The 26,290-nt window shown below is 44.9% G+C and overlaps 1 protein-coding gene across 1 annotated transcript; it reads left to right on the plus strand.

The window, feature by feature from the left end:
* The first annotated feature begins 15,529 nt into the window (after positions 1 to 15,529).
* Positions 15,530 to 18,119, plus strand: LOC125523019 (F-box protein At2g26160-like). The gene is made up of 2 exons (XM_048688051.2): positions 15,530 to 15,704; positions 16,758 to 18,119. The coding sequence occupies exon 2, from the start codon at positions 16,767 to 16,769 to the stop codon at positions 17,922 to 17,924; it is 1,158 nt and encodes a 385-aa protein (XP_048544008.2). The 5' UTR covers positions 15,530 to 15,704; positions 16,758 to 16,766; the 3' UTR covers positions 17,925 to 18,119.
* The last annotated feature ends 8,171 nt before the right edge of the window (positions 18,120 to 26,290 follow it).

Consider the following 26,290-nt stretch of genomic DNA (forward strand, 5'->3'; position numbering starts at 1 on the left):
TGCAGGAAGAAGGACATGATTATGATGGCTCCAGTTTCCGAATGTCGGCTCAAGAAGGAGACCGTGTTGACAGCTCCAGTGACCGAACAGAGTCCGGCCAGGTATATATATTAATTAAGCCTGTGCTGACTAGCTAATTGATGCATTCATTGTTTTGGTATGTACACATATTAACTCTCGTCTTTCTTATTTTTTCTAGCCCTCCGGATCGAGCACAACTTCGGTAAAAGAAACAAGGCCCGAAGAAAAAGTTGCGCTCGGATGAAAGGTTCACGATCACAGCAATCGCGCGCGATGGCCAACCGATTGAACCCATCTGTACCGAGGAATCATTTGCTACTCAATGCGGGGTTATTGTTAGGGACAAGATCCCGATCAGCATCCTCCAATTGTATAAGCCTAAGAAGGAGGAGCCTGAGGTGTCTTATGTCAACGCTATGCAGAAAGAGATCTTTGGACCGCGCTGAAGGCAAATTTCACCCTACCTCTAGAGGAGGATCCGGAGAAGCCAGTTAAAGAGCCATTGATCAAGTCTGATGCTCTTAAGAAGATGGCAGATCTATTTAGGAGATGGAAGAATGAGCTAAAAACAAGGTTGGTCGACGAAGAAAAGACACCCGAATTCATCGGCCGGTATGAGAAGATCAGAGATCACTGGGACGCATTTCTGGCCCATAAGACATCAGACAAGAGTAAGAAGATGTCAGCGACAAACAAGATAAATGCTGCGAAGATGGAGCATCACCATCGCACGGGGTCAGGTGGCTACCTCAAAGCCCGGCCATTGTGGGCCAAGGCTGAGAATGACCTGCTTGATAAAGGGGTCGAACCAGAGACATTGAACTGGCCAGACCGTTGCTGGACTCGGTTCTTCGGGGTTGGCGGAACCTTGGACCCTGTATCAGGGAAGTGTGTTTGGACGAACGAGCAACTTGGAATACCCGTCATGAAGCTTCAGGACTATATCGCCGCAGCGCAGCAAGGGACGTTCGTTCCAGACAGAGAGAACGACGAGGCCCTCGGGAATCCTGAGCACACTAGACGGACACGAGGCACGCCAGGCTTCGTTCCGTGGAAGGATGGGTTTTCTAACGCAGGCGGTTACAAATGCCAGGAGAGGAGGAGGAAAGTGGAGCATACCCAAATGCAGAAGCTCCACGCAAGGGTACAAGCGCTAGTGGAACGAGAAGCAGTTCACAGCAAGCGACCTGCCAAAGCTACCCCGCCATCTCAGTGGAGAAGCAGCGTGGCTGCCACCGAGCTGCTTCAGCTGGAGCCTGTGTTCATGGCTCCTGCTAGCTACCCCGTCGATGCTACCACGGAGTCTCAACATTGCCACCTTATGACGCAATGGTAGAACTTCAAAGTCAAGGCGGCTGTGAGCTGTATTCGACCTCGTGAACCCGGCGCAACTTTTCACTGCCATCCAATTCCAGAAGGATATGCTAGGGTGACGGCGGACGAAATAACGGAGGGATTTGAGGAGCTCCAGCTTGGCCACCCTACCAGTGAAGGGGAGACTCGGCTGGGTTCTACTCTGAAGACTCCATGCCTATGGTGGAAGGAGCTCATCATCCTTCTGAACTGGACGCCTCCACCTCCTCCTCCTCCTACGGCTTGTCATGGCACTCCTTCTCCTCCTCCGCCTCCTCCTCCGGTGAGTGATCAGGGCACTCTGCCTCCTTCTCCGGCGCATGGCGGCACTCTGCCTCCTTCTCCGCCTATGCCGGCACACCCGAGCAGCCAGCCTCCTCCTTCTCCGTCTCGTCAGCAAGGGCGGAAGAGACCCGCCGCCACTCCGGCTGCTCCGGCTCCGGCAAGGAAAGAAGACAGACGCAGCCCCTCCTCACCTTGGTCCGGCCGGCGCCTTCTTTGTCCTTTTTTTTCATATGTATGATGATATATATGCCTGTTTTTTCATATATATATGCTTGTTTTTTCATATATATGATGATATATATGCTTGTTATCATAATTGTTTTTGTTCATATAGATGATGATTTTTTATAGAATATGATGTTTTTTGTTCATAGATGATCATATATATGATGTATGCATGGATGTGGATGAAATATGATGTTTTTTTTGTTCATAGAATATGATGTTTTTTTATTCAAGATTTTTTTTGTTCATGAGAGAGGCGGGGACATCGAGGAAGTTGTACTCTTTAGGGTTAGGGTCGTCGGGGAAGAAGGAAAATAAGGAAAAAGAATAAAAGTGGAAGAAGGAAGAAGGAGAACAAGAGGAGAAAAAAATAAGAAGAGGAAGTAGAAGAAGAAAAAGGAGAAGAAGAAGGAATAGAAATTTTTCTATTTTTTCGTCTTCTCCTCTTTTTTTCTTCTATTTTTGCTGCTTCTTCTCCTCTCTTTTTTCTTCTCCTTTTCTTCTTCTTCTTCTTCTTTTTATCGGGAACGAGGGTGTCGATGATCGCCGAGGGGTCGAGGGTCAGTAACTAGCTAGGGTAGAGGGTCGAGGGTTGCCGAGGGTTGGAGGGTCGTCGATGGGACGAGGGTTCGAGAGTCGAGGGTCGTCGAGGGGTCGAGCGGTTGCCTAGTGTTAAAGTATTGAAGAAATCCATGCCTTCATCATTTGCCGGAAGTAACCGGGGCATGTTGGTACGAAGTTCTGGAAAGTTGTTTTGGAATGGAGTCTGGGATAGGATAATCCGCCTTTTGGTATGATAAAGCGAATTATCCTATCTGGGTCTCCATTCCAGAATAACATTGAAGAGCTTCGTACAATCCTGCGCTTGTTACTTTCGCCTAATGATGAAGACATGGTTTTGTTGAATACTTTGACACTAGACAAACGTGACATGAGGGGGTCCAGGGTCGGGAACTAGGGTAGATGGTCATGGATCGCCGAGCGGTCGAGGGTTCGAGGGTCGAGGAACGCTGAAGGGTCGAGGGTTCGAGGGTCGAGGAACACCGATGGGTCAAGAGTTTGAGAGTCGTCAGGGGCCTAGGGTTCGAGGGTCGAGGAACGCCGAGGCTTCGAGGGTCGAGGGTCGAGGATCGCCGAGGGGTCGAGGATCGAGGAAGGGTCGAGAGGTTGCGTAGCTAGTGTCAAGGTATTGAAGAAATCCATGGCTTCATCATTAGCCAGAAGTAACCGGGGCATGATGGTACGAAGTTTTCCAAAGTTATTTTGGAAGGGAGTCCCGGATAGGATAATTCGTCTTTTTGTACGAATTTCAGCAAAGGCCTTCCAAATAGTGATAGTCGGAAGGCTCTTGCTGAACTTTGTACCAAAAAGCGAATTATCCTATCTAGGACTCCGTTCCAAAATAACTTTAGAGAGCTTCATACCATCATGCGCTTATTACTTTCGCCTAATGATGAAGACATGGTTTTGTTGAATCCTTTGACACTAGAAAAATGTGACATGAGGGGGTCGAGGGTCGGGAAATAGGGTATGTAGAGGGTCGTGGATCGCCGAGCGGTCGAGGGTCGAGGGTGTGGCAATGTGCACAAGTTGACCCAAACCCTAGAAGCGCTGCTGAGGCCACCCAAATTTACCAAGTTAAAAGAGCATTGTCGTCGAGGCCACCCCGAACCCTTGAAACATTGCCGAGGCCACCCAAACCCTAGAGAATCATCGAGGCCACTAATATGATTCCTTGTTGTGATTAGCTAGCTTGGTCTACGTTTGCCACTAATATATCCATCTGTCATGTTTGTATAATAATTGCCATGTTGTAATATTTACAGAAACTATGGAGCACGGCCAAGACAAGGCCGCAGAACAGGTGTTGGGGGACATAATCGCAGCTGGAGGTGATGTCACGTGATATCTCAACGAAATCGGTGGTCTGGAAGGAGAGGGTGAAGCAGGCTACGATTATCAAACAATGCAAGATGAAGGACATGATTATGATGGCTCCAGTTTCCGAATGCCGGCTCAAGAAGGAGACCGTGTTGACAGCTCCGGTGACCGAATAGAGTCCGGCCAGGTATATATATTAATTAAGCCTGTGCTGACTAGCTAATTGATGCATTCATTGTTTTGGTATGTACACATATTAACTCTCGTCTTTCTTATTTTTTCTAGCCCTCTGGATCGAGAAAAACTTCGGTAAAAGAAACAAGGCCCGAAGAAAAAGTTGCGCTCGGATGAAAGGTTCACGATCACAGCAATCGCGCGCGATGGCCAACCGATTGAACCCATCTGTACCGAGGAATCATTTGCTACTCAATGCGGGGTTATTGTTAGGGACAAGATCCCGATCAGCATCCTCCAATTGTATAAGCCTAAGAAGGAGGAGCCTGTGGTGTCTTATGTCAACGCTATGCAGAAAGAGATCTTTGGACCGCGCTGAAGGCAAATTTCACCCTACCTCTAGAGGAGGATCCGGAGAAGCCAGTTAAAGAGCCATTGATAAAGTCTGATGCTCTTAAGAAGATGGCAGATCTATTCAGGAGATGGAAGAATGAGCTAAAAACAAGGTTTGTCGACGAAGAAAAGACACCCGAATTCATCGGCCGGTATGAGAAGATCAGAGATCACTGGGATGCATTTCTGGCCCATAAGACATTAGACAAGAGTAAGAAGATGTCAGCGACAAACAAGATAAATGCTGCGAAGATGGAGCATCACCATCGCACGGGGTCAGGTGGCTACCTCAAAGCCCGGCCATTGTGGGCCAAGGCTGAGAATGACCTGCTTGATAAAGGGGTCGAACCAGAGACATTGAACTGGCCAAACCGTTGCTGGACTTGGTTCTTCGGGGTTGGCGGAACCTTGGACCCTGTATCAGGGAAGTGTGTTTGGACGAACGAGCAACTTGGAATACCCGTCATGAAGCTTCAGGACTATATCGCCGCAGCACAGCAAGGGACGTTCGTTCCAGACAGAGAGAACGACGAGGCCCTTGGGAATCCTAAGCACACTGGACGGACACGAGGCACGCCAGGCTCCGTTCCGTGGAAGGATGGGTTTTCTGACGCAGGCGGTTACAAATGCCAGGAGAGGAGGAGGAAAGTGGAGCATACCCAAATGCAGAAGCTCCACGCAAGGGTACAAGCACTAGTGGCACGAGAAGCAGTTCACAGCAAGCGACCTGCCAAAGCTACCCCGCCATCTCAGTGGAGAAGCAGTGTGGCTACCACCAAGCTGTTTCAGCTGGAGCCTGTCTTCACGGCTCCTGCTAGCTACCCCGTCGATGCTACCACGGAGTCTCAACATTGCCACCTTATGACGCAATGGTAGAACTTCCAAGTCAAGGCGGCTGTGAGCTCTATTCGACCTCCTGAACCCGGCGCAACTTTTCACTACCGTCCAATTCCAGAAGGATATGCTAGGGTGACGGTGGACGAAATAATGGAGGGATTTGAGGAGCTCCAGCTTGGCCACCCTACCAGTGAAGGGGAGACTCGGCTGGGTTCTACTCTGAAGACTCCATGCCTATGGTGGAAGGAGCTCATCATCCTTCTGAACTGGACGCCTCCACCTCCTCCTCCCACGGCTTGTCATGGCACTCCTTCTCCTCCTCCGCCTCCTCCTCCGGTGGGTGATCAGGGCACTCTGCCTCCTTCTCCGGCGCATGGCGGCACTCTGCCTCCTTCTCCGCCTGCGCCGGCACGCCCGAGCAGCCAGCCTCCTCCTTCTCCATCTCGTCAGCAAGGGCGGAAGAGACCCGCCACCACTCCGGCTGCTCCGGCTCCGGCAAGGAAAGAAGACAGACGCAGCCGCTCCGTCTACTCCGGTGTCTAGCAGTATAGCCAGAGGCGGGAGGAAAACGCGAAGTTACCATACGAGAGGACCGTGGAGGGAAACACAAAGATCGTGGAAGCCGATGTGAGGGACTTCTTTGAAGCGGTGAAAGCAAAGAAACATCCACCTTCGGAGGAGAAGATAGATCTGGTGAAAGCAAAGCGCACTATCGCTGCCCTGAAGAAACCACCATTGTCTCCGCCGAAAAACAACTATGAGCGCATTACTGAAAAGTCATATATCGAAGCGAAGCCATCGGGAAGTACTATCAGTGATCGAAGGCTAGGAGAACGACGAGCTTGGAAAAAAATTGCCCAGCTCGGCGAATAAGCGAACCAATCGTACCCCCCGGTTATACCAATCATGGTGAATACCTGCCCGACGATGCACATTATGATATAATGGAGGTGGACGAACACAAATACCAGTACGGGCAGCCTCTCATCAAAGATGGAAGTCCTCCTCTAACAACGATGATGCGAAGAGTCTGGGGGGAAGGATACTTTGACACTGATAGTTAAAAAGGAGCATGACCTCGTTGGAATTGAACTGTTGACTGTTCCATTTGAGGAGTTCTTCCAGTGGTTTAATCAAAAGGCCCTCGATAAATTAACGGTCACTTGCTACTGTCTGTAAGTACTACTTCTGTCATTAAGTCTCTATATATAGCTCAGCTCTTTCATTGCATGTATATATGATTATCCTCACTATATTATGCAGATTGAAGATCATCAAATGCAGAAAAGCAGAAATCTATGATATTGGGTTCATTAACACAAAACTCATAGATGAATTTACAGTTAAATTTCAAGCCAAAGAAACCGAGGCCAACTTGCTTAAATCGTTGCTAATAAATCAAAACACAGATAAAATACTCTTTCCTTACAACTTCAAGTGAGTGTTACTGTCTTGTGCATATTCGGTTTCCCTAATTAATCGAGGTTATAGTAATGTAATTGATGAGTTATGCATGCATGCACAGCTTCCACTACATTTTCCTGGAGATTAAGCTTGAGCAGGGACTAGTAACCGTCTTAGACTCAAGACGAAAAGATCGCGAGACCTATGCGGACATGACTAACATGCTCAAGAAGTAAGTTCAATCGATCATTATCGCACAATATCGGAACAGTTTGTTCATTTCCTAATATCAAGTAATTGTTTTCTTTGTCTCGCGGGGTTTGGAAACTATTCACCACAGAAGCTCCACGACTGCCGAGGGAGCTACGATTTACATACCCGAAAGTAAGTACCACTAGCTAGCTAGTTTCGTGCATCTCCCGTTGATTCTAGCTACTTTCATCAATGCCATTTATAGTGCTTCATTATCAGTTTGATTGACCTCTATTTCTTGTAAAGTGCTTGTGGCAGGAACAAAGGAATGATTTCTGTGGATACTACGTCTGCGAGTACATCTACAACGTGACTTGCAAAAATAAGCGGGGCTACTCTAAAAGACAATTTGATGTGCGTAAGCAATAATATTCACAATTACATTTTATTACACCATCATTTCTGTTGAGTTTCATTCATATATATGTAGTAACCCCCTTCTTCAAATTAGACATGGCAGATGCGGGATGAACTCCTACCACAAGATCGCATGAACACAATTCAAGAGGAACTGTGGGATTCTTTCTTGACCACGTCATCAATAAAGCCGGAGAATACCATGTGGAAGCTGAGTTCATATATAATTAGGGGATTATATTGTAACAGATCTTAATATTGTATATATGTAGACAGTAGCGTCGGATAGATATACGAAAACTTGTTGTTAGACCAATCTCTCGGAGAAGGAGAGGTCGATCACTTCTCTCTGTATAAGTATGTTCATGATGATCTTCTGTACTTAATGGTTCCCTTCATTTGCTTACTAGCTAGCATGTCGAGTCCCCTCTATACGTATAGTATGTAGCATCGACCAAGCACAGAGATAAGAGAGGACACTTCTCTCTATTAGCTAGCTAACACAATATATGAAACCCCTAAATTAACCCTACAAAACCCCCAAAACCCCCCAACCCCCCCCCCTTCAGAAAAAAAAACAAAAACCCTAGCCTCTGAACTGCTGACGCGTGGAAGCTTATTGGTCCTGGTTGGTGCTACCAACTGGGACAAAAGGCTCCCTTGCCTGGGCAAGCCGCAACGGCCACGTGGAGGCCCATCTGTCCCGGTTGGTGTAAGAACCGGGACTAAATGTGTTGGGCTTTAGTACCGACCCTTTAGTCTCGGTTCCCCAACTGGGACAAATTGGCCTTACAAACCGGGACAAATGGCCCTTTCTCTACTTGTGTTAAGACATCTTCTCCTTTTTGATTCCTGATGCCATAGCCAAAGCCCCCATGCACCCCTTCAAAACCTGTGATAGATGTACTCACGTGGCCATTGAGTTCTCCCTCCTATGAAGAGCTTCTCACCAATCGGTACACTCCTAACCATGTCCTTCAGGCCTTCCCAAAACTCCCTCTTGGTGTTCTCATTGTGGCCTACTTGCAGGGCATACATGTTGATTACATTGAGAACTAAGTCCTGAACTACCAGCTTGACTAGGATAATTCGGTCCCCATGTCTCTTGACGTCTACCACTCCATACTTAAGACTCTTATTGATCAAGATGCCTACGCCATTTCTGTTTGCATCCATCCCCATGTACCACAGCTTGAAGCCGATATCCTCCACCTCCTTCGCCTTCTGTCCCCTCCATTTGAATTCTTGGACGCAAATGATACCAACACCTCTCCTCACCGCTGCATCAACTAGCTCCCGAAGCTTTCCTGTCAGAGAACCTACGTTCCAGCTACCTAAGAGAATCCTCCTAGGCTCAGCTACCTTCCTTACCCTTCACACTCGTCGATTCAAATGCGAAGACCCTTGTTCCTTTTCCACTACATCCAGGCGCCATTGTAGCGCGCCACTAAGGATGCGATGACCCGATCCTCGCTCACTTGCCACCGTATCCAGATCAAGATACGACGCACCACCAGGTGGTGAAGGCCCGACCCTTGCCCATTTGACACCACATCCGTGTTCCGATGTGGCGCACCCCTGAGAGGGTTATACCCCAACAAAAATCTTTTAGGTTTTATCTCCATAAGAGTGGCTGAGTTTTTACATTGGCTCGCCAAGCCTATCACAACCCTCCTTCTTTACTCGGGCTTGAGACTGGCTATGTTGAGACAACATAGGCGAAGTTAATAAGGTTCGCTTGTATACAAAAAAAAATAATAGTTCTATTTGTAGCAGATAATGTCCTAGTCTATTTGGCCAGAGGTGCAATCAGTTGTCTTAATTCTTGTGGCTTGAGTTCAAATATTTGGCTTTATCATGCTGTTATCTGAGCTCTTAAGTCTTCAGTTCACTGACTTTAACTTTTATTTGTCCTAAAAAACTGCATGGAGACCCACCATCACATATGAAAACTTCATTGATGCAAAAAGGAAACAAATTATGGTCAACGCCTACCTCTTCATGTCTGCCATGCAAATCGTGATTCATTAAGCTCCCACAAATGATGATCCATCATGCATGGAAATGGCACCCCACAAAAAAGTAAGAAATAAATAGTCGTCAATGCCCACATATCGTTCGACGCACAAATCATGATTCATTAAAGCCCCCATGGTTCCCGCAATATTATGATCCTATTAAAGCGTCAATGGTCCCACAAACACTCATTGTTTTCTCATATATTGCAATCGCGTCATGGACATTCAATGCGTCCAGATGTGTCCCAATATTTGAAACTATTGCCAATTAAAATTGGCGCTAATCTAATAGTGTCACACTATCTACTGAACAACAAGAGAGGGAAGGAAGGCATTGCAGTAGTGAAAGCGGATATGAGCAAAGCATATGATAGGGTCGAATGAGACTTCCTGAAAGCAATGTTGAGCAAGCTGGGCTTCAGGACTCGGTGAATTGATCTGGTCATGACTTGCGTTTCCATGGTAACGGTACCAGATCAAGGTGAATGGCGTGCTAACCCAACAATTCACTCCCTCCCGGGGACTTAGGCAAGGGGATCCAGCCTCGCCTTACCTCTTTGTCATCTGTGCGGAGGGACTTTCGGCCTTGCTTCATGATGCGGAGGCGACGGGGAAGATAAGTGGGGTCGGGATCTGTCAAGGTGCGCTGGTGCTGTCGCACCTGCTCTTTGCGGACGATTCGGTCTTACTGTTAAAAGCCAAGCAGGAAGAGGCCCAAGATCTGCGCCAAGTTCTAGATCTGTATGAGGATTGCTCAGGGCAGTGCATTAACCTTGAGAAGTCAGCGATCATGTTTAGCCCTAACACTGGAGATGAGGTAAAAACTGCTGTGAAGGAGGCCCTGTAAATTTGAAGCAAGTCCTGGAATGAAAAGTATCTGGGTCTACCAGTTCATATTGGGAAATCAAGGAGAAAAGCTTTTGCATTTGTAAAGGGTGCTATGGCAGGTCGAGTGTATGGTTGGAAGGAAAGACTCATCGCCAAGTCGGGGAAGGAGACGTTGGTCACGTCCATTGCTCAGGCTATCCCCACTTTCGCTATGTCATGCTTCTACTTGAAAAAAAATCCTTTTGTGAGGAGCTTAGTTTGCTGGTAGGGAACTACTGGTGGAGCCAGCAAGATAAGGAACACACTACCCATTGGATCGGTTGGAAAACACTTACCAAGCCGAAAGCTCAGGGGGGGGCTAGGTTTTCGTGATATGCATGGCTTCAATATAGCAATGTTGTCGAGGCAAATTTAGAGGCTCATCCAACACCCAGAATCCCTTTGTGCAAAGGTACTGCAAGCTCGTTACTACCCGAGTGGCCAAATTCTAGAGGCTGTTCCTAGGGAGGGAATCTCTTACTCATGGCGCAACTTACTCCATGGACTACACCTTTTCCGTGAAGGGTACATCTGGAGGATTGGCGATGGTACGCAGGTCAATTTTTTTTCAGACCCATGGATACCGCGATTTTGGTCACGGCGAGTCTTGACTCCAAGAGGGAAAAATCTCCTTGAGCGGGTTTGCAACCTTATTGATCCGACCACGGGGAATTGGGATGTACAGTTAGTGAGGGACACCTTTTGGGCTGATGGTGTCAAACATATTCTCTAGACACCGTTGAGAGAAGGGGTCCAAGACTTCATAGCATGGCAATATGATAACAAAGGTGTTCATTCCGTCAAGAGTGCTTATGAACTCCATGGCCAACTAGAACAGACCAACAGGGATGGAGGTGTGGGAGGAAGTGATTCGAACCCTGGCGCTCTAGATAGAGCTAAGGATGACTCATGGAAGCGTCTTTGGAGGTTGCCATGTCCAAAAAATTCCAAATGTTTATTTGGAGGCTCAAGCATGAATCCCTCGCACTCCGCACAAATGTAGCACGTAAAGGAATCCCTATCACTGAGACAAAGTGCTTGTTCTGTGGCAAGGCTGATGAGGACGGGGCACACCTGTTTATCAACTGTAAATCAGCAAAGGAGGTGTGGAGGGATCTAGCCATGAAGAAGGAACACATTGAATTAGAAAGAATTACGTCTGTCCATGCGATGCTTTATTTTCTCTAGGGGCTAGACATAAAGAAGCGGCTTCATGTGCTCACTTTTGGTGCTTGTGGTGGTCCAATAGAAACAAACGGAGGGAAGGGGAGATGCCTCTTACGGCTGAAGAAGTGGCTCGGCGGACGAGCAGCAATGATCTTGAGTACATGCAGATCTTTGGTAAAACAACAGACAAACTACCTCTGGACAGATGGCAGCCCCCGGCGGAGTCTGGATATAAAATAAATGTCGATGGCTCTTTCGTGCCTGGGCAGCAGCACGCTGGTTGGGGTGTCGCATTGAGATCAATGGAAGGCAGTCTCCTATGTGCTCGGGCAGGGAGAATTGAGAATATCAATGATGCATTTGCTGCTGAAGTTGTAGCTATGTCCCAGGCAATCAGTACCACTGCAGAACTAGGCCTGGTTCGGGTGGAGTTTGAAATAGATTCGCAACTTCTGGCTGAGGCTCTGGACTTGCGCAAGGTGGATTCCTCGGTGTATACGGCTGTTATTGAGGACATGGAATACCAACTGAAGCTTTGGTTCTCTAAATTCGTTATCTCTGTATGTAGCTAGGCGTAGTGCAAACTCTGTTGCTCACGAGCTGGCCAGTCTTGGCCGTATGTGTGTACCTGACCACTATATGGGGTGGGAGTCAGATGTACCTGCTCATGTGGGCGAATGTGTCTTGGGCGATCTGCCCAAACACCGTTAAATAATAAAGCTACGTTGCTTTCATAAAAATAAAATAAAATAGTATTACCTCCATTTTGATCTTGCAACAAAATGGGAATATGTAAACAAGGAAGTGTTAAAATGAGACATACAAATGGTGCATTATGCCCATAATATTTCCGTAAATTGTGATTCAATTAAAACGTCAACGGTCCCCTAAACATTCATTGTTTTCTCATATACGAGGTAAATGTCCGTGAGTTGCCACATACTAATGAAAAATGCTTATACACACTGACATGAGAGGCCAGTGGCAACCTGAATATATCCCTAGTCACTAATAAGCTCCATCTGCAGCCCACACACCATTCACCACTAGAAGGGACACTTGTCATTCTTCTCTTCCTCATCCTCCCCTACAGATTACCTATTCCTAGGCTCTTCGCCAACCCATTTTGTTGGGACCAACCAACACCACATCAACATCAATGTGTTCATCAGCAACGCATCTTCTTCCTCATTCCTCGCCAGCTTTAGTTCTGTTCCTACTTATTTTCTAGAATACTCTCCCTGTTTTTCCTATTCTCCAATATCATGGACCACTTGGACGCTTTAGTTTTTTTCCATCTTATTTCTTGGAACACTCTTCCCTTCTTCAACACCATGAACCACCTGGCCATTTTAGTGTTGTGTTGATATGTTTCCTTCCCCAAGTGCTCCACCTGCTACTCTTCCTCAAACAATTGCTGCTCTTCCTTCTCTTCTCTAGATTTCAAGAATCTATCGGAAAATATGCTAAAGCAACGGGATACATTGAGACGGAAAACGTCGTGCAGGCCCAAGATATTCAAATTACAGTACAAATTGTAGTAATTTAGCATGCAATTGCCCATCCATCATTTGTATATTATTACCCCTTTGCCCTGCTGAGAACATATGAAACTAAATTTCCATTTCCCCTAACTATGATTGAAGCTGTCATCCCTCATAAATCAAAGTGGGGGAACATGTGGGGCAACACTACTCGACAAATACGCCCCAGGAAACAAATCATGTTAAAAAAACTGCAAGTATTACATTCATGTCTCTAGCATATTAAAAAACCAAGTTCTGAAGCAATTCATATAGAGTAGTATACATACATCATGCAGATGACAAGATAAGTATTTTTAAATTTACGACGGTGTTGATTGGAGAGAGGCTGCTAAAGGAATTGAGGGTGGGGTCAATATGCGTGTGTGGGTTCCCAATATTGGGGTTTTAAATCCTTTTATTTGCACACGGGTGAGATTGAACGAGAGGGTGTTTTTAAACCCTTAGGTGGTGTTACGAAGCGAAGCGGAAACGAACACGACATATTGACTATCGTTTAATAGTAGGGATAACAAAGATTTATTAATAGAGGCATCCACCATATTTTATATTTTGTTGAGACTTAATTTGATTTGAGTATGGATAGAAGAAAGCAAGGATATTTTTTATTAATAGTTCATGTTTTGGTAAGATTTGATTTGATTTGGGTATGAGGAGTGGAGGGCCACGAAAGTTTGGATTTCGTTGAGATTTTATCAAGGCTTGATTTGATTGTGTTAATGCATGGCGTTGTTTTGGGAAAGTGCCGATTTGATTGAGTTAATGCATGGCGTTGTTTTGGGAAAGTGCCGATTTGGTTGGATTTTGTTTGGGGAAAGTGTCGATTATGATAGTATTCCAAGCAAAAAATAATAGTTTGGTCATAGAAAAATGAAAGAAAAAAAACAAAAATAACAAAACATAGGGAAAAAAAAGAATGCGCACATGCGTCAAATAGGCCGGCCCAACTTTGATTATAGTTGATGTTTTGGTATGGTTTGATTTGATTGGGTACGAGTAGCGGAATGTAAGAAAAGTTTGGATTTAGTTGAGATTTTGTTAAGATTTGATTTTATCGAGTTAATGCATGCTGTTGTTTTGAGAAAGTGCTGATTTAGTTTGATTTTTTCTAGAGTGCTGATTCTGTAAGTATGCCGACCATAAAATAATCGGCTGATCATAGAAAAAATGAAACCGAAAAAAGGAAACCAAAAATAAAACATAATAAAATGCGCGCACACGCCAAATGGGCCCCGGCCAAATTGGTTGAAGTTTCAGCGGAAGGTGAACTGTATGACGCTCGCAAGCGTCATATCAGATTTGCCGAGTGGTTGGTGGGAGATGAGGCGGCGCTACCAACTCTCCTTCAGGAGTAGAGATGGGCTGACCCAACTTTGATTATAGTTGATGCTTTGGTACGATTTGATTTGATTGAGTATGTGTAGTGTAATGCAAGGAAAGTTTAGATTTAGTTGAGATTTTCTTAAGATTTGATTTGATTGAGTATGGCGTTGTTTTGGGGAAGTGTTGATTTGATATGATTTTTTTGGGGAAAGTGCCGATTCTGATATTATGCTGAGCTGAAAATAATAGGTTGGCATGGAAAAAATAAAACAGAAAGATAGGAAGCTAAAAATGAAACATAGAAAGAAAGGAAATGTAAAAATAGGCGTCAAATGTGTTGGGCTAACATAGCTGGAGCTTCAACGAAAGGTCACCTGTATGACGCTCGCAGGCGTCATATCGGGTTTGCCGAGGGGTTGGTGGGAGGTGAGGAGACTCTACCAACTCTCTCTTTAGGATTAGAGAAAAATAGGCCAGGCCAACTTGGCTGAAGCTACAACGAAAGGTCGCATGTATAACGCCCGCGGGTATCATATCGTGTTTGCCGAGGGGTTGGTGGGAGGTGAGGCGACGCTACCAACTCCCACTTTAGGAGTATAGATTAATGCATGACGTTGTTTTGGAAAGTGCCGATTTGGTTGGATTTTTTAGGAAAGTTTGAATAATATACCGAGTATAAAATAATAGTTTAATCATAGAAAAAGTGAAACGAAAAAGAAGAAACAAAAAAACAAAAAAAAGAAACAAAGAAAACTGAGAAATAAAAACGTGCACACGCGTCAAATGGGATGGGCCAACTTGGCTGGAGCTTCAGTGAAAGGTCACCTGGATGGCTCTCACGCGTCATATCGGGTTTTCCGAGAGGTTGGTGGGAGGTGAAGCGACAGTATCAACTCCCCCTTTAGGAGTAGAGATTGCAATCGCGATATGAACATTCGATGCGTCCAGATCTGTCCCAATATTTGAAACATTAGCCAATTAATATTTGCAGTAATATAATATTCTTACCGTCATTTTAGTTCGCGCCATTTAATCTTGCAATAAAATGATAATACCTAAATAAAGGTGTGTTAAAATGAGACATATACATGGTGCATTAAGCCCACACTATTCCCATAAATCGTGATCCTATTAAAGCGCTAACGGTCCCATAATCACTCATTGCTCCCTCAGATTGCAATCGTGGGATGGTGATTGGACGGCATCCGAGGAGTTTGGATTTGTCCCCATATTTGGAACGTTCATCAATTCACATTGGCGGTAAAATAATAGTATTACTTCATTTTTGGTCTCGCAAGAATTTGGTAACATGTAAATAATAAAGTGTTAATTATTTTATTTTATTTAGAAGTCTTTAAATTGGTCCCTCAAACGTGGCACAATACGAGTAACGGCTTAATAAAGTCGCTCCAGCTGTTGACAATGAATATATAGGGAGCCCGTCCTTTCGTTCCCAAAACAAAACCCCTGCTCACAGAGGACTCTCCATGGCTTCTCCCTTCCCACGCACGGCCAGGGTCCAATCCAAGGCGATACACAAGCCTCTGCTGGCGGCTTCCACTCCTCCCCGTCTCTCGCCGACCAGGGCACTAAGTTCTCAAAGGTACATCTCACTATCTCGAGTTAGGGCTTTTGGTAGATCTGTATTGTCCGACTCTGGTCTAAAAACTGCAAACATGTATGGATACTTGGATCCGATGCGCACTTCTTTGCTGCATGCTTTTGCATCTGTTTACGGGGGCATGATTGGGGGTAGGTGGGTTGTTAACGTTTTGTCATTGTTCCAGATTGCAACTTCGCCTAACCAGTTTTTTCTTTTTGACAAAGATGGTCCATCTGAAATTGTTTCTTCACTTGATCTAATCTTGCTAATGGAGTTTTTCGACCCGATCTAAAAATTAAAAATGTTTTGCAATACTTGCCTCCGATGTTCATCTCAGCATGTTTTTTATTTTTTGAATCCACCTCAGCATGTTCTTGAGAAACAATTGGCACCTCTATTTTCCCGATTGAAACTCTACTTAACTTATTTTTATTTCTTGCTGATCCGAGCTGCATACTGGTGTTGTGAAAAATATAAATCTTCAGTAATATATGCATACTTAGCTCCGATTTCCACTCGCTTGACCATATACATGAATAAAATTTTATTTTTTCAACATATACCTTCTTGTTTAAAAGAACACTCTCTGGATTTCTCATCTAAAAGAAAGAGGACTACTGTGAGTAGCTCACTGAAGTTAGTCAATTCCACATGAGAAATTAAGAACATAATTCCTTGTTAGTTCACCATACTCATGATCATGAATCATGCTGCTGTTGATGGTATTAGGGGACATGATCATCATGCTGCTTTATTTACCATAACAAATAAATGGTGTTTTTTTCCATCAAAATAACATAAATAGATGGTGCTTTGCTGCATGCTTTGGCATCTGTTACCAAGTTCAAGAAGTATATGTATATAATTGATTTGAAGTTAAAGAAGCATATGTTCGGATGGAGTAGTTTGTTTCTGCTCTATAGATTGTTTTTGCTATTTTCCTCGTCATCTCTATTTCTTTGTGACGGCCTTAGGTATTAGAGTAGTTCAGCTAGCATATGCATTACAATTTTCTTATTGTACTATCTATTAATCTTATGTCCTGTATTGCAGACTTGCATCATGAAGGCTGCACAGTTTGGACCTTGGTCAGATCTTCCTACCGAACTCCTGGGCCTTGTCCTAAAGCGCCTCGATTCCCTAGCTGACCGTGTTCGTCTGAGAGCAGTCTGTCAACCATGGCGCTCTAATAGTATGTTGCAGAATCTCCCCCTCCCATTCCCTTGGCTCACCCTCACCGATGGAACCTTCCTCAGCATCCCTGGCAGTGAGGTTCACCGCATGCCTCTACCAGATGGTGCTCGTTGGCACGGCTCCATTGATAACAGGCTATTCCTCATGAGCTGTGATGGTGCGTGTTCATTGCTGAACCCTTTTTCCAAGAGCACACTGGAGCTTCCTAATCTTGCCAGTGTTTGGCAGGGCGAGATAGATAACCATGCTGAATATACTGATGATCCAGTTTCCTATAAGTTACTGGCGCCCTCGCCGCTGGAATCATCACCCAAGTCCCTTGCTGCTGCGATGATCATCGGCAATTGTTATTCTGTTGATCTTTGTGTCGTTCAACCACCTGCCACCACTTACTCATTCAGAGGTATACGTACTGCACTGGGGGAGCCACCAACATTAGTGGACCTTGCTTTCTTGGATGGAAGGCTGTACGTGGTATCTGGATTTTTCAAGCTTTTCGTCGTTGATTTTGGTGAGAACCTTGGTACTTATCCAAAGATGAAATGCGTAATTGACTCTGGTGGTGATTGTGGAACGCCTCAATACCTGTCTAAGAAGGTGCTTTATGGACTCAGCCAGTATTTAGTGGAATGTGGTGGTAGGCTGCTGATGGTGCAAAGATTTACACACTCACAGGGTTTTAGGAATTCTCACACTGTTGGATTTAATGTCCTTGAGGCAGACTTGCGCACTAACCCTGGTCAGTGGAGAACGGTGAGTGATTTGGGTGGCCATGCCCTCTTTCTTGGTAAGCAAAGCTCGAAGTCCCTGCCTGCTGGAGAATGCAGTGGATCCCAGGAGGACTGCATCTACTTCATCTGCGATTATCCTTGTCCAGAGTCTTCTGCAGAACCTCTTCGCGACGCTGGCATATATAACGTGAGAAGTGGGATGATAATGCCATTGCATTCAAGGAATCCTGCAGTACCGCAACGCCAAGCTGGTCAGTGGGGCCTGACCTGGTTTTTTCCTTCTGAAGCTATATGATCAACCCAGAAGGATTTTTTTAGTCTTTTGTGGTCAACCAACATGCCTGGGTTCTGCTCATCTTTATCTTACTAATATGTTATTGTGTGGACTTAATTAGTATATGATGGTGTGCACTTTTAAGTCACTTGGTGACAATAATGGGTTCATGTAATCGAATGCTCAAACCTTTCGTTGTGGAAACTTGATGTTTTATCTGTGTGGCTATGCTTTTAACAGACTTGGGAGTTAATGATAGCTCTGCACGTATATGTTTCTGCCATGTAGATAATTGCTACTTCCTACAGGTGGTGATTTTTTTCTCCAAAAAGTGGATAGGCCCGGCCTCTCCATTATCATGATGCACACAGCTGTAATTTATTGACGCGTACAAGTTTTACAAAGAAGCCTCAGTAGCAATAAAAAATAAAAAGACAGGTGGTTAGTTATGGACTGCCTGTTTAGAGAATTTCAAAAGCAGAGTGGTGTAGCGTAGCATAAAGGTACATGAGCATTTCATCAGTTTTCAGCGAGTGTAATTGTTCCTTTTCAGCAAGGTCGTGTAGGGAATTCCTATATGCCCTTTTGGTTATCTACTTCCCCCTTTTCATTTGTCCAAATGTGTACTTTATGCTACTTAAAATTTATGCACTGGATTGTATTAACTGATTGTGATCTTGTAGAATTTTAACCAAATATATGTCACATCAAAATTATGGCCATAAATTGTCCCACCTCAGTTTAACAGAGGTGAGGCTGAACTCTGACCAATTCTCAACTCCTGGTCTCACCTAACAGAATCATGCGCTGCGTGTTAAGTATATAATTTCATGTATATGTACACTTGTGCATTCTGTTGTAACAACCATTGTAACAACCCTAGTCTCTAGGATCGCTAGCCCATGACCTGGCCTGCGTGCCACCCTTCACGGGAGCTCGTTGGGGCTAGCCTATATGTAACTGTAATTCCTCTTGATGATAATACAACAGCGAGTACAGTGAGGCAATCATCTTCTATCTCTGCGAAGAGGCAGTCTCACAACAGTGCCGCTGTTTGCAAATCACCAGCGATGCTGCGACTGGTGTTGTGGAGTGTCGTTGTGTGCTGCAGTCGCGACGTGCAATGAGAGTGTCCCATAAAATCGCGACTGAAGCCTCTAAGTCAGCTACTGCTGCAAGGGATGAGGACCCGTGCTTGCTGAGAGGTCACCGGATGCACCGGGAAGTGTCACTAGTGCGAGGCCCGTGCCACAAGAAGAGGCGGGCTCGCAGCAGTGCTGCTGTTTACAAAGAGGTGGTCTCACAGCAGTGCCACTACGACCTGTCTTGTGGAACATCACCGGGTGTTGCGGTCATCTCATGTGCAGTGGTGACCTATAGTGCTGCCATGGCACCGACTGCAATGGCAACAAAGTTGTGTGGCCTCGGCTTCAACACTGCCGATGCTGCAATGTCATCGACTTGCACCATTGGCAAATAGATGATGCTGGTTATGGTGTACGATATGGGTTAACGACCAACGATGCAGCGTGGCGCTGCTGCTACGGTCCAGCGACATCGTTGGGTTGCTGCTGTTGGAAATATGCCCTAGAGGCAATAATAAATTAGTTATTATTATATTTCCTTGTTCATGATAATTGTTTATTATCCATGCTAGAATTGTATTGATAGGAAACTCAGATACATGTGTGGATACATAGACAACACCATGTCCCTAGTAAGCCTCTAGTTGACTAGCTCGTTGATCAATAGATGGTTACGGTTTCCTGACCATGGACATTGGATGTCATTGATAACGGGATCACATCATTAGAAGAATGATGTGATGGACAAGACCCAATCCTAAGCCTAGCACAAGATCATGTAGTTCGTATGCTAAAGCTTTTGTAATGTCAAGTATCATTTCCTTAGACCATGAGATTGTGCAACTCCCGGATACCGTAGGAGTGCTTTGGGTGTGCCAAACGTCACAACGTAACTGGGTGGCTATAAAGGTACACTACAGGTATCTCCGAAAGTGTCTGTTGGGTTGGCACGAATCGAGACTGGGATTTGTCACTCCGTGTAAACGGAGAGGTATCTCTGGGCCCACTCGGTAGGACATCATCATAATGTGCACAATGTGATCAAGGAGTTGATCACGGGATGATGTGTTACGGAACGAGTAAAGAGACTTGCCGGTAACGAGGTTGAACAAGGTATCGGGATACCGACGATCGAATCTCGGGCAAGTATCGTACCGATAGACAAAGGGAATTGTATACGGGATTGATTAAGTCCTTGACATCGTGGTTCATCCGATGAGATCATCGTGGAAAATGTGGGAGCCAACATGGGTATCCAGATCCCGCTGTTGGTTATTGACCAGAGAGTTATCTCGGTTATGTCTGCATGGTTCCCGAACCCGTAGGGTCTACACACTTAAGGTTCGATGACGCTAGGGTTATAGGGAATAGATATACGTGGTTACCGAATGTTGTTCGGAGTCCCGGATGAGATCCCGGACATCACGAGGAGTTCCGGAATGGTCCAGAGGTAAAGATTTATATATGGGAAGTCCTGTTTTGGTCACCGAAAAGTTTCGGATTTTATCGGTAACGTACCGGGACCACCAGGAGGATCCCGGTGGTCCACCAAGTGGGGCCACCGGCCCCGGAGGGCTGCATGGGCCAAGTGTGGGAGGGGACCATCCCCAGGTGGGCTGGTGCGCCCCCTCACAAGGGCCCAAGGCGCCTAAGGGGAGGAGGGGGGCAAACCCTAAGGGCAAATGGGCCTTAGGGCCCATGCCTGGTGCGCCTCCCTCTCCGCCTCCACCTGGCCACCACCCAGATGGGATCTGGGGGCTGCCGCCACCCCTAGGGAGGGAACCCTAGGTGGGGGCACAGCCCCTCCCCTTCCCTTATATATACTTGAGGTATTGGAGGCTGCAAGACAGATGGGTTCCTCTTCTTCTTGGCGCAGCCCTACCCCTCTCCCTCCTCATCTCTTGCGGTGCTTGGCGAAGCCCTGCTGGAGTACCACGCTCCTCCACCACCACCACGCCGTCGTGCTGCTGCTGGATGGAGTCTTCCCCAACCTCTCCTTCTCCCCTTGCTGGATCAAGGTGTAGGAGACGTCACCGGGCTGTACGTGTGTTGAACGCGGAGGTGCCGTCCGTTCGGCACTAGGATCATCGGTGATTTGGATCACGACGAGTACGACTCCTTCAACCCCGTTCTCTTGAACGCTTCCGCTTAGCGATCTACAAGGGTATGTAGATGCACTCTCCTTCCCCTCGTTGCTGGTTTCTCCATAGATAGATCTTGGTGACACATAGGAAAATTTTGAATTTCTGCTACGTTCCCCAACAGTGGCATCATGAGCTAGGTCTATGCGTAGTTTCTATGCACGAGTGGAACACAAAGTAGTTGTGGGCGTTGATTTTGTTCAATATGCTTACCGTTACTAGTCCAATCTTGATTCGGCGGCATTGTGGGATGAAGCGGCCTGGACCGACCTTACACGTACTGTTACGTGAGACTGGTTCCACCGACTGACATGCACTAGTTGCATAAGGTGGCTAGCGGGTGTCTATCTCTCCCACTTTAGTCGGATCGGATTCGATGAAAAGGGTTCTTATGAAGGGTAAATAGCAATTGGCATATCACGTTGTGGTTTTTGCGTAGGTAAGAAACGTTCTTGCTAGAAACCCATAGCAGCCACGTAAAACATGCAAACAACAATTAGAGGACGTCTAACTTGTTTTTGCAGGGTATGCTATGTGATGTGATATGGCCAAGAAGAATGTGATGAATGATATGTGATGTATGAGATTGATCATGTTCTTGTAATAGGAATCACGACTTGCATGTCGATGAGTATGACAACCGGCAGGAGCCATAGGAGTTGTCTTTATTTATTGTATGACCTGCGTGTCATTGAACAACGCCATGTAATTACTTTACTTTATTGCTAACCGGTAGCCATAGTAGTAGAAGTAATAAGTTGGCGAGACAACTTCATGGAGACACAATGATGGAGATCATGATGATGGAGATCATGGTGTCATGCCGGTGACGATGATGATCATGGAGCCCCGAAGATGGAGATCAAAAGGAGCAATATGATATTGGCCATATCATGTCACTATTTGATTGCATGTGATGTTTATCATGTTTATACATCTTATTTGCTTAGAACGACGGTAGCTTAAATAAGATGATCCCTCACTAAAATTTCAAGAGAAGTGTTCTCTCTAACTATGCACCGTTGTGAAAGTTCGTCGTTTCGAAGCACCACATGATGATCGGGTGTGATAGATTCTTACGTTCGAATACAACGGGTGTTGACGAGCCTAGCATGTATAGACATGGCCTCGAAACACATGCGAAACACTTAGATTAACTTGACGAGCCTAGCATGTACAGACATGGCCTCGGAACACAAGAGACCGAAAGGTCGAGCATGAGTCGTATGGTAGACACGATCAACATGAAGATGTTCACCGATGATGACTAGTCCGTCTCACGTGATGATCGGACACGGCTTAGTTGACTCAGATCATGTAATCACTTAGATGACTAGAGGGATGTCTATCTGAGTGGGAGTTCATAAGATGAACTTGTTTATCCTGAACATAGTCAAAAGGATTTTGCAAATTATGTCATAGCTCGTGCTTCAGTTCTACTATTTAGATATATTCTTAGAGAAAAATTAGTTGAAAGTTGATAGTAGCAATTATGCAGAAAGTAGAAGGCTTATGTCCTTAATGCACCGCTCAGTGTGCTGAACCTCGAACGTCGTCTGTGGATGTTGCGAACATCTGACATACACGTTTTGATGACTACATGATAGTTCAGTGCGTAATGCTAAATGGTTTAGAATTGAGGCACCAAAGACGTTTTTGAAACATCGCAGAACATACGAGATGTTCCAAGGACTGAAATTGGGATTTCAGGCTCGTGCTCACGTCAAGAGGTATAAGACCTTCGACGATTTTCTTAGCCTGCATAATAAGGGAGAAAAGCTCAATCTTGAGCTTGTGCTCAGATTGTCTGAGTACAACAATCGCTTGAATCGAGTGGGAGTTGATCTTCCAGATGAAATAGTGATGGTTCTCCAAAGACACTGCCACCAAGCTACTAGAGCTTCGTGATGAACTATAACATATCAGGGATGGATATGATCCTTGAGCTATTCGCGACACCACGAGAGTAGACATCAAAAGGGAGCATCAATCGTTGATGGTTAGTAAAACCACTAGTTTCAAGAAGGGCAAGGGCAAGAAAGGGATACTTCATGGAACAAAAAATCAGTTGTTGTTCTAGTGAAGAAACCCAAAGTTGAACCCAAGCCCGAGACTAAGTGCTTCTATAATAAGGGGAACGGTCACTGAAGCAGAACTACCCTAGATACTTGGTAGATGAGAAGGCTGGCAAGGTCGATAGAAGTATATTGGATATGCATTATAATGTGTACTTTACTAGTACTCGTAGTAGCACCAGGGTATTAGATACCGGTTCGATTGCTAAGTGTTAGTAACTCGAAACAAAAGGCTACGGAATAAACGGAGACTAGCCAAAAGGTGAGATGACGATATGTGTTGTAAGTATTTCCAAGGTTGATCAAATATCGTATGCTCCCTCTACCATCGAGATTGGTATTAAAACCTAAATAATTGTTATTTGATGTTTGCGTTGAGCATAGACATGATTGGATTATGTCTATCGCGATACGGTTATTCATTTAAGGAGAATAATGGTTACTCTGTTTATTTGAATAATACCATCCCGATCGTAGTGATACACATTTTCATGCCAAAGGTATAAGATAGTAATGATAGTACCACACAAATGTGGCACTGCAATTTGAGTCATATTGGTATAAAATGCATGAAGAAGCTCCATGTTGATGGATCTTTGGACTCACTCATTTTTTGAAAGGATTGAGACATGCGAACCATGTTTGTTGGTAGGTATGCATGAAGAAACTCTATACAGATGGATCATTTGGACTCACTTGATTTTGAATCACTTGAGACATGCAAATCATACCACATGGGCAAGATGACTGAAAGCCTCGTTTTCAGTAAAATGGAACTAGAAAGCAACTTGTTGGAAGTAATACATTTTGATGTGTGCAGTCCAATGAGTGCTGAGGCGTGTAGTGGATATCGTTATGTTCTTACTTCATAGATGATTTGAGCAGATGTTGAGTACATTTACTTGATGAATCACGAGTCTGAATTATTGAGAGGTTCAAGTAATTTCAGGGTGAAGGTGAGAGATCGTCGTGACAAGAGGATAAAATATCTATGATATGATCATAGAGATGAATATCTGAATTACGAGTTTGGCACAGTATTAAGACATTGTGGAAATTGTTTCACAACTAATACAGCCTGGAACACCATAGTGTGATGGTGTGTTCGGACATCATAACTGCACCCTATTGGATATTATGCATACCATGATGTCTCTTATCGAATTACCACGATAGTTTATGGCTTAGGCATTAGAGACAACCACATTCACTTTAAATGGGGCACCACGTAATTCCGATGAGATGACACCGTATGAACTATGGTTTAGAGAAACCTAAGCTGTCATTTCTTAAAAGTTTGGGGCTGCGACGCTTATGTGAAAAAGTTTCAGGCTGATAAGCTTGAACCCAAAGCGGATAAATGCATCTTCATAGGACACTCAAAACAGTTGGGTATACCTCCTGTCTCAGATCCGAAAGCAATAAGGGATTGTTTCTAGAATCGGGTCCTTTCTCGAGGAAAAGTTTCTCTCGAAAGAATTGAGTAGGAGGATGGTGGAGACTTGATGAGGTTATTGAACCGTCTCTTCAACTAGTGTGTGGCAGGGCACAGGGAGTTGTTCCTGTGGCACCTACACCAATTGAAGTGGAAGCTTATGATAGTGATCATGAAACTTCAGATCAAGGCACTACCAAACCTCGTGGGATGACAAGGATGCGTACTACTTCAGAATGGTACGTAATCCTGTCTTGGAAGTCATGTTGCCAGACAACAATGAACCTACGAGCTATGGAGAAGCGATGGTGGGCCTGGATTCCAAAATGGCTCGAGGCCATATAATCCGAGAGAGGATCCATATATGAAAACAAAGTGTAGACTTTGGAAGAACTACTTGATGGTCGTAAGGCTGTTAGGTACATATGGATTTTAAAAGGAAGACGGACAATGATGGTAAGTATCACCATTAAGAAAGCTCGACTTGTCGTTAAGATGTTTTCCGACAAGTTCAAAGAGTTGACTACAATGAGACTTTCTCACTCGTAGCGATGCTAAGAGTTTGTTGGAATTATATTAGCGATTACTGCATTATTTATGAAATCTTGCAGACAGGATGCCAAAACATTGTTTCCTCGACGATTTTCTTGAGGAAAGGTTGTATGTGATACAACCGGAAGGTTTTGTCAATCCTGAAAGATGCTAACAAGTATGCAAAGCTCCAGCAATCCTTCTAAGGACTGGAGTAAGCATCTCGGAGTTGGAATGTATGCTTTGATGAGATGATCAAAGTTTTGGGTGTATACAAAGTTTATGAGAAACTTGTGTTTCCAAAGAAGTGAGTGGGAGCGATGAATATATTTTGTTGACATATCGTTGATCAGAAATGACGTAGAATTTCTGGAAAGCATATAGGGTTATTTGGAAAGTGTTTTTCAATGGAAAGCCTGGATTAAGCTACTTGAACATTGAGCATCAAGATCTATAAGGATAGATCAAAACGCTTAATGGTACTTTCAAATGAGCACATACCTTGACATGATCTTGAAGGTGTTCAAGATGGATCAGTCAAAGAAGGAGTTCTTGCCTGAGTTGTAAGGTATGAAGTTAAGACTTAAAGCTCGACCATGGTAGAAGAAAGAGGAAGGACGAAGGTCGTCCCCTATGCTTTTGTCATAGGCTCTATATGGTATGCCATGCTGAGTACTGCACCTGATGTGTGCCTTGCCACATATCTGGCAAGAGGGTACAAAGGTAATCTAGGAGTAGATCACCAGATAGCGGTCTAAATTATCCTTAGAGGAATAAGGATATGTTTCTCGGTTATGGAGGTGATAAAGAGTTCGAGTAAGAGTTACGTCGATGCAAGCTGAACACCTATTCGGATAGCTCTGAGTAGAGATACCGGATACGTATAATGGAGCAACAATTTATAGTAGCTCCAAGTAGAACAGTTATTTGAAATGGCTCCAAATGTAGCGTAGTAGTTGCATCTAGAAGATGACATAGAAATTTGCGAAGTACATACGGATCTGAATGTTGCAGACCAGTTGACTGAAACCTCTCTCACAAGCATAACATGATCAAACCAAGAACTCTTTGGGTGTTAGTCACATGGGGATGTGACCTTGAGTGTTAATCACATATCGAT

The sequence above is a fragment of the Triticum urartu genome, chromosome 7A, assembly GCF_056163025.1.
Source record: "Triticum urartu cultivar PI428250 chromosome 7A, HENAU_Tu73, whole genome shotgun sequence".
Lineage (NCBI taxonomy): Eukaryota > Viridiplantae > Streptophyta > Magnoliopsida > Poales > Poaceae > Triticum > Triticum urartu.

Excerpts from the sequence above, each read along its gene's own strand:
- LOC125523019 (XM_048688051.2), top strand. The coding sequence starts at position 16,767 with ATGAAGGCTGCACAGTTTGGACCTTGGTCAGATCTTCCTACCGAACTC.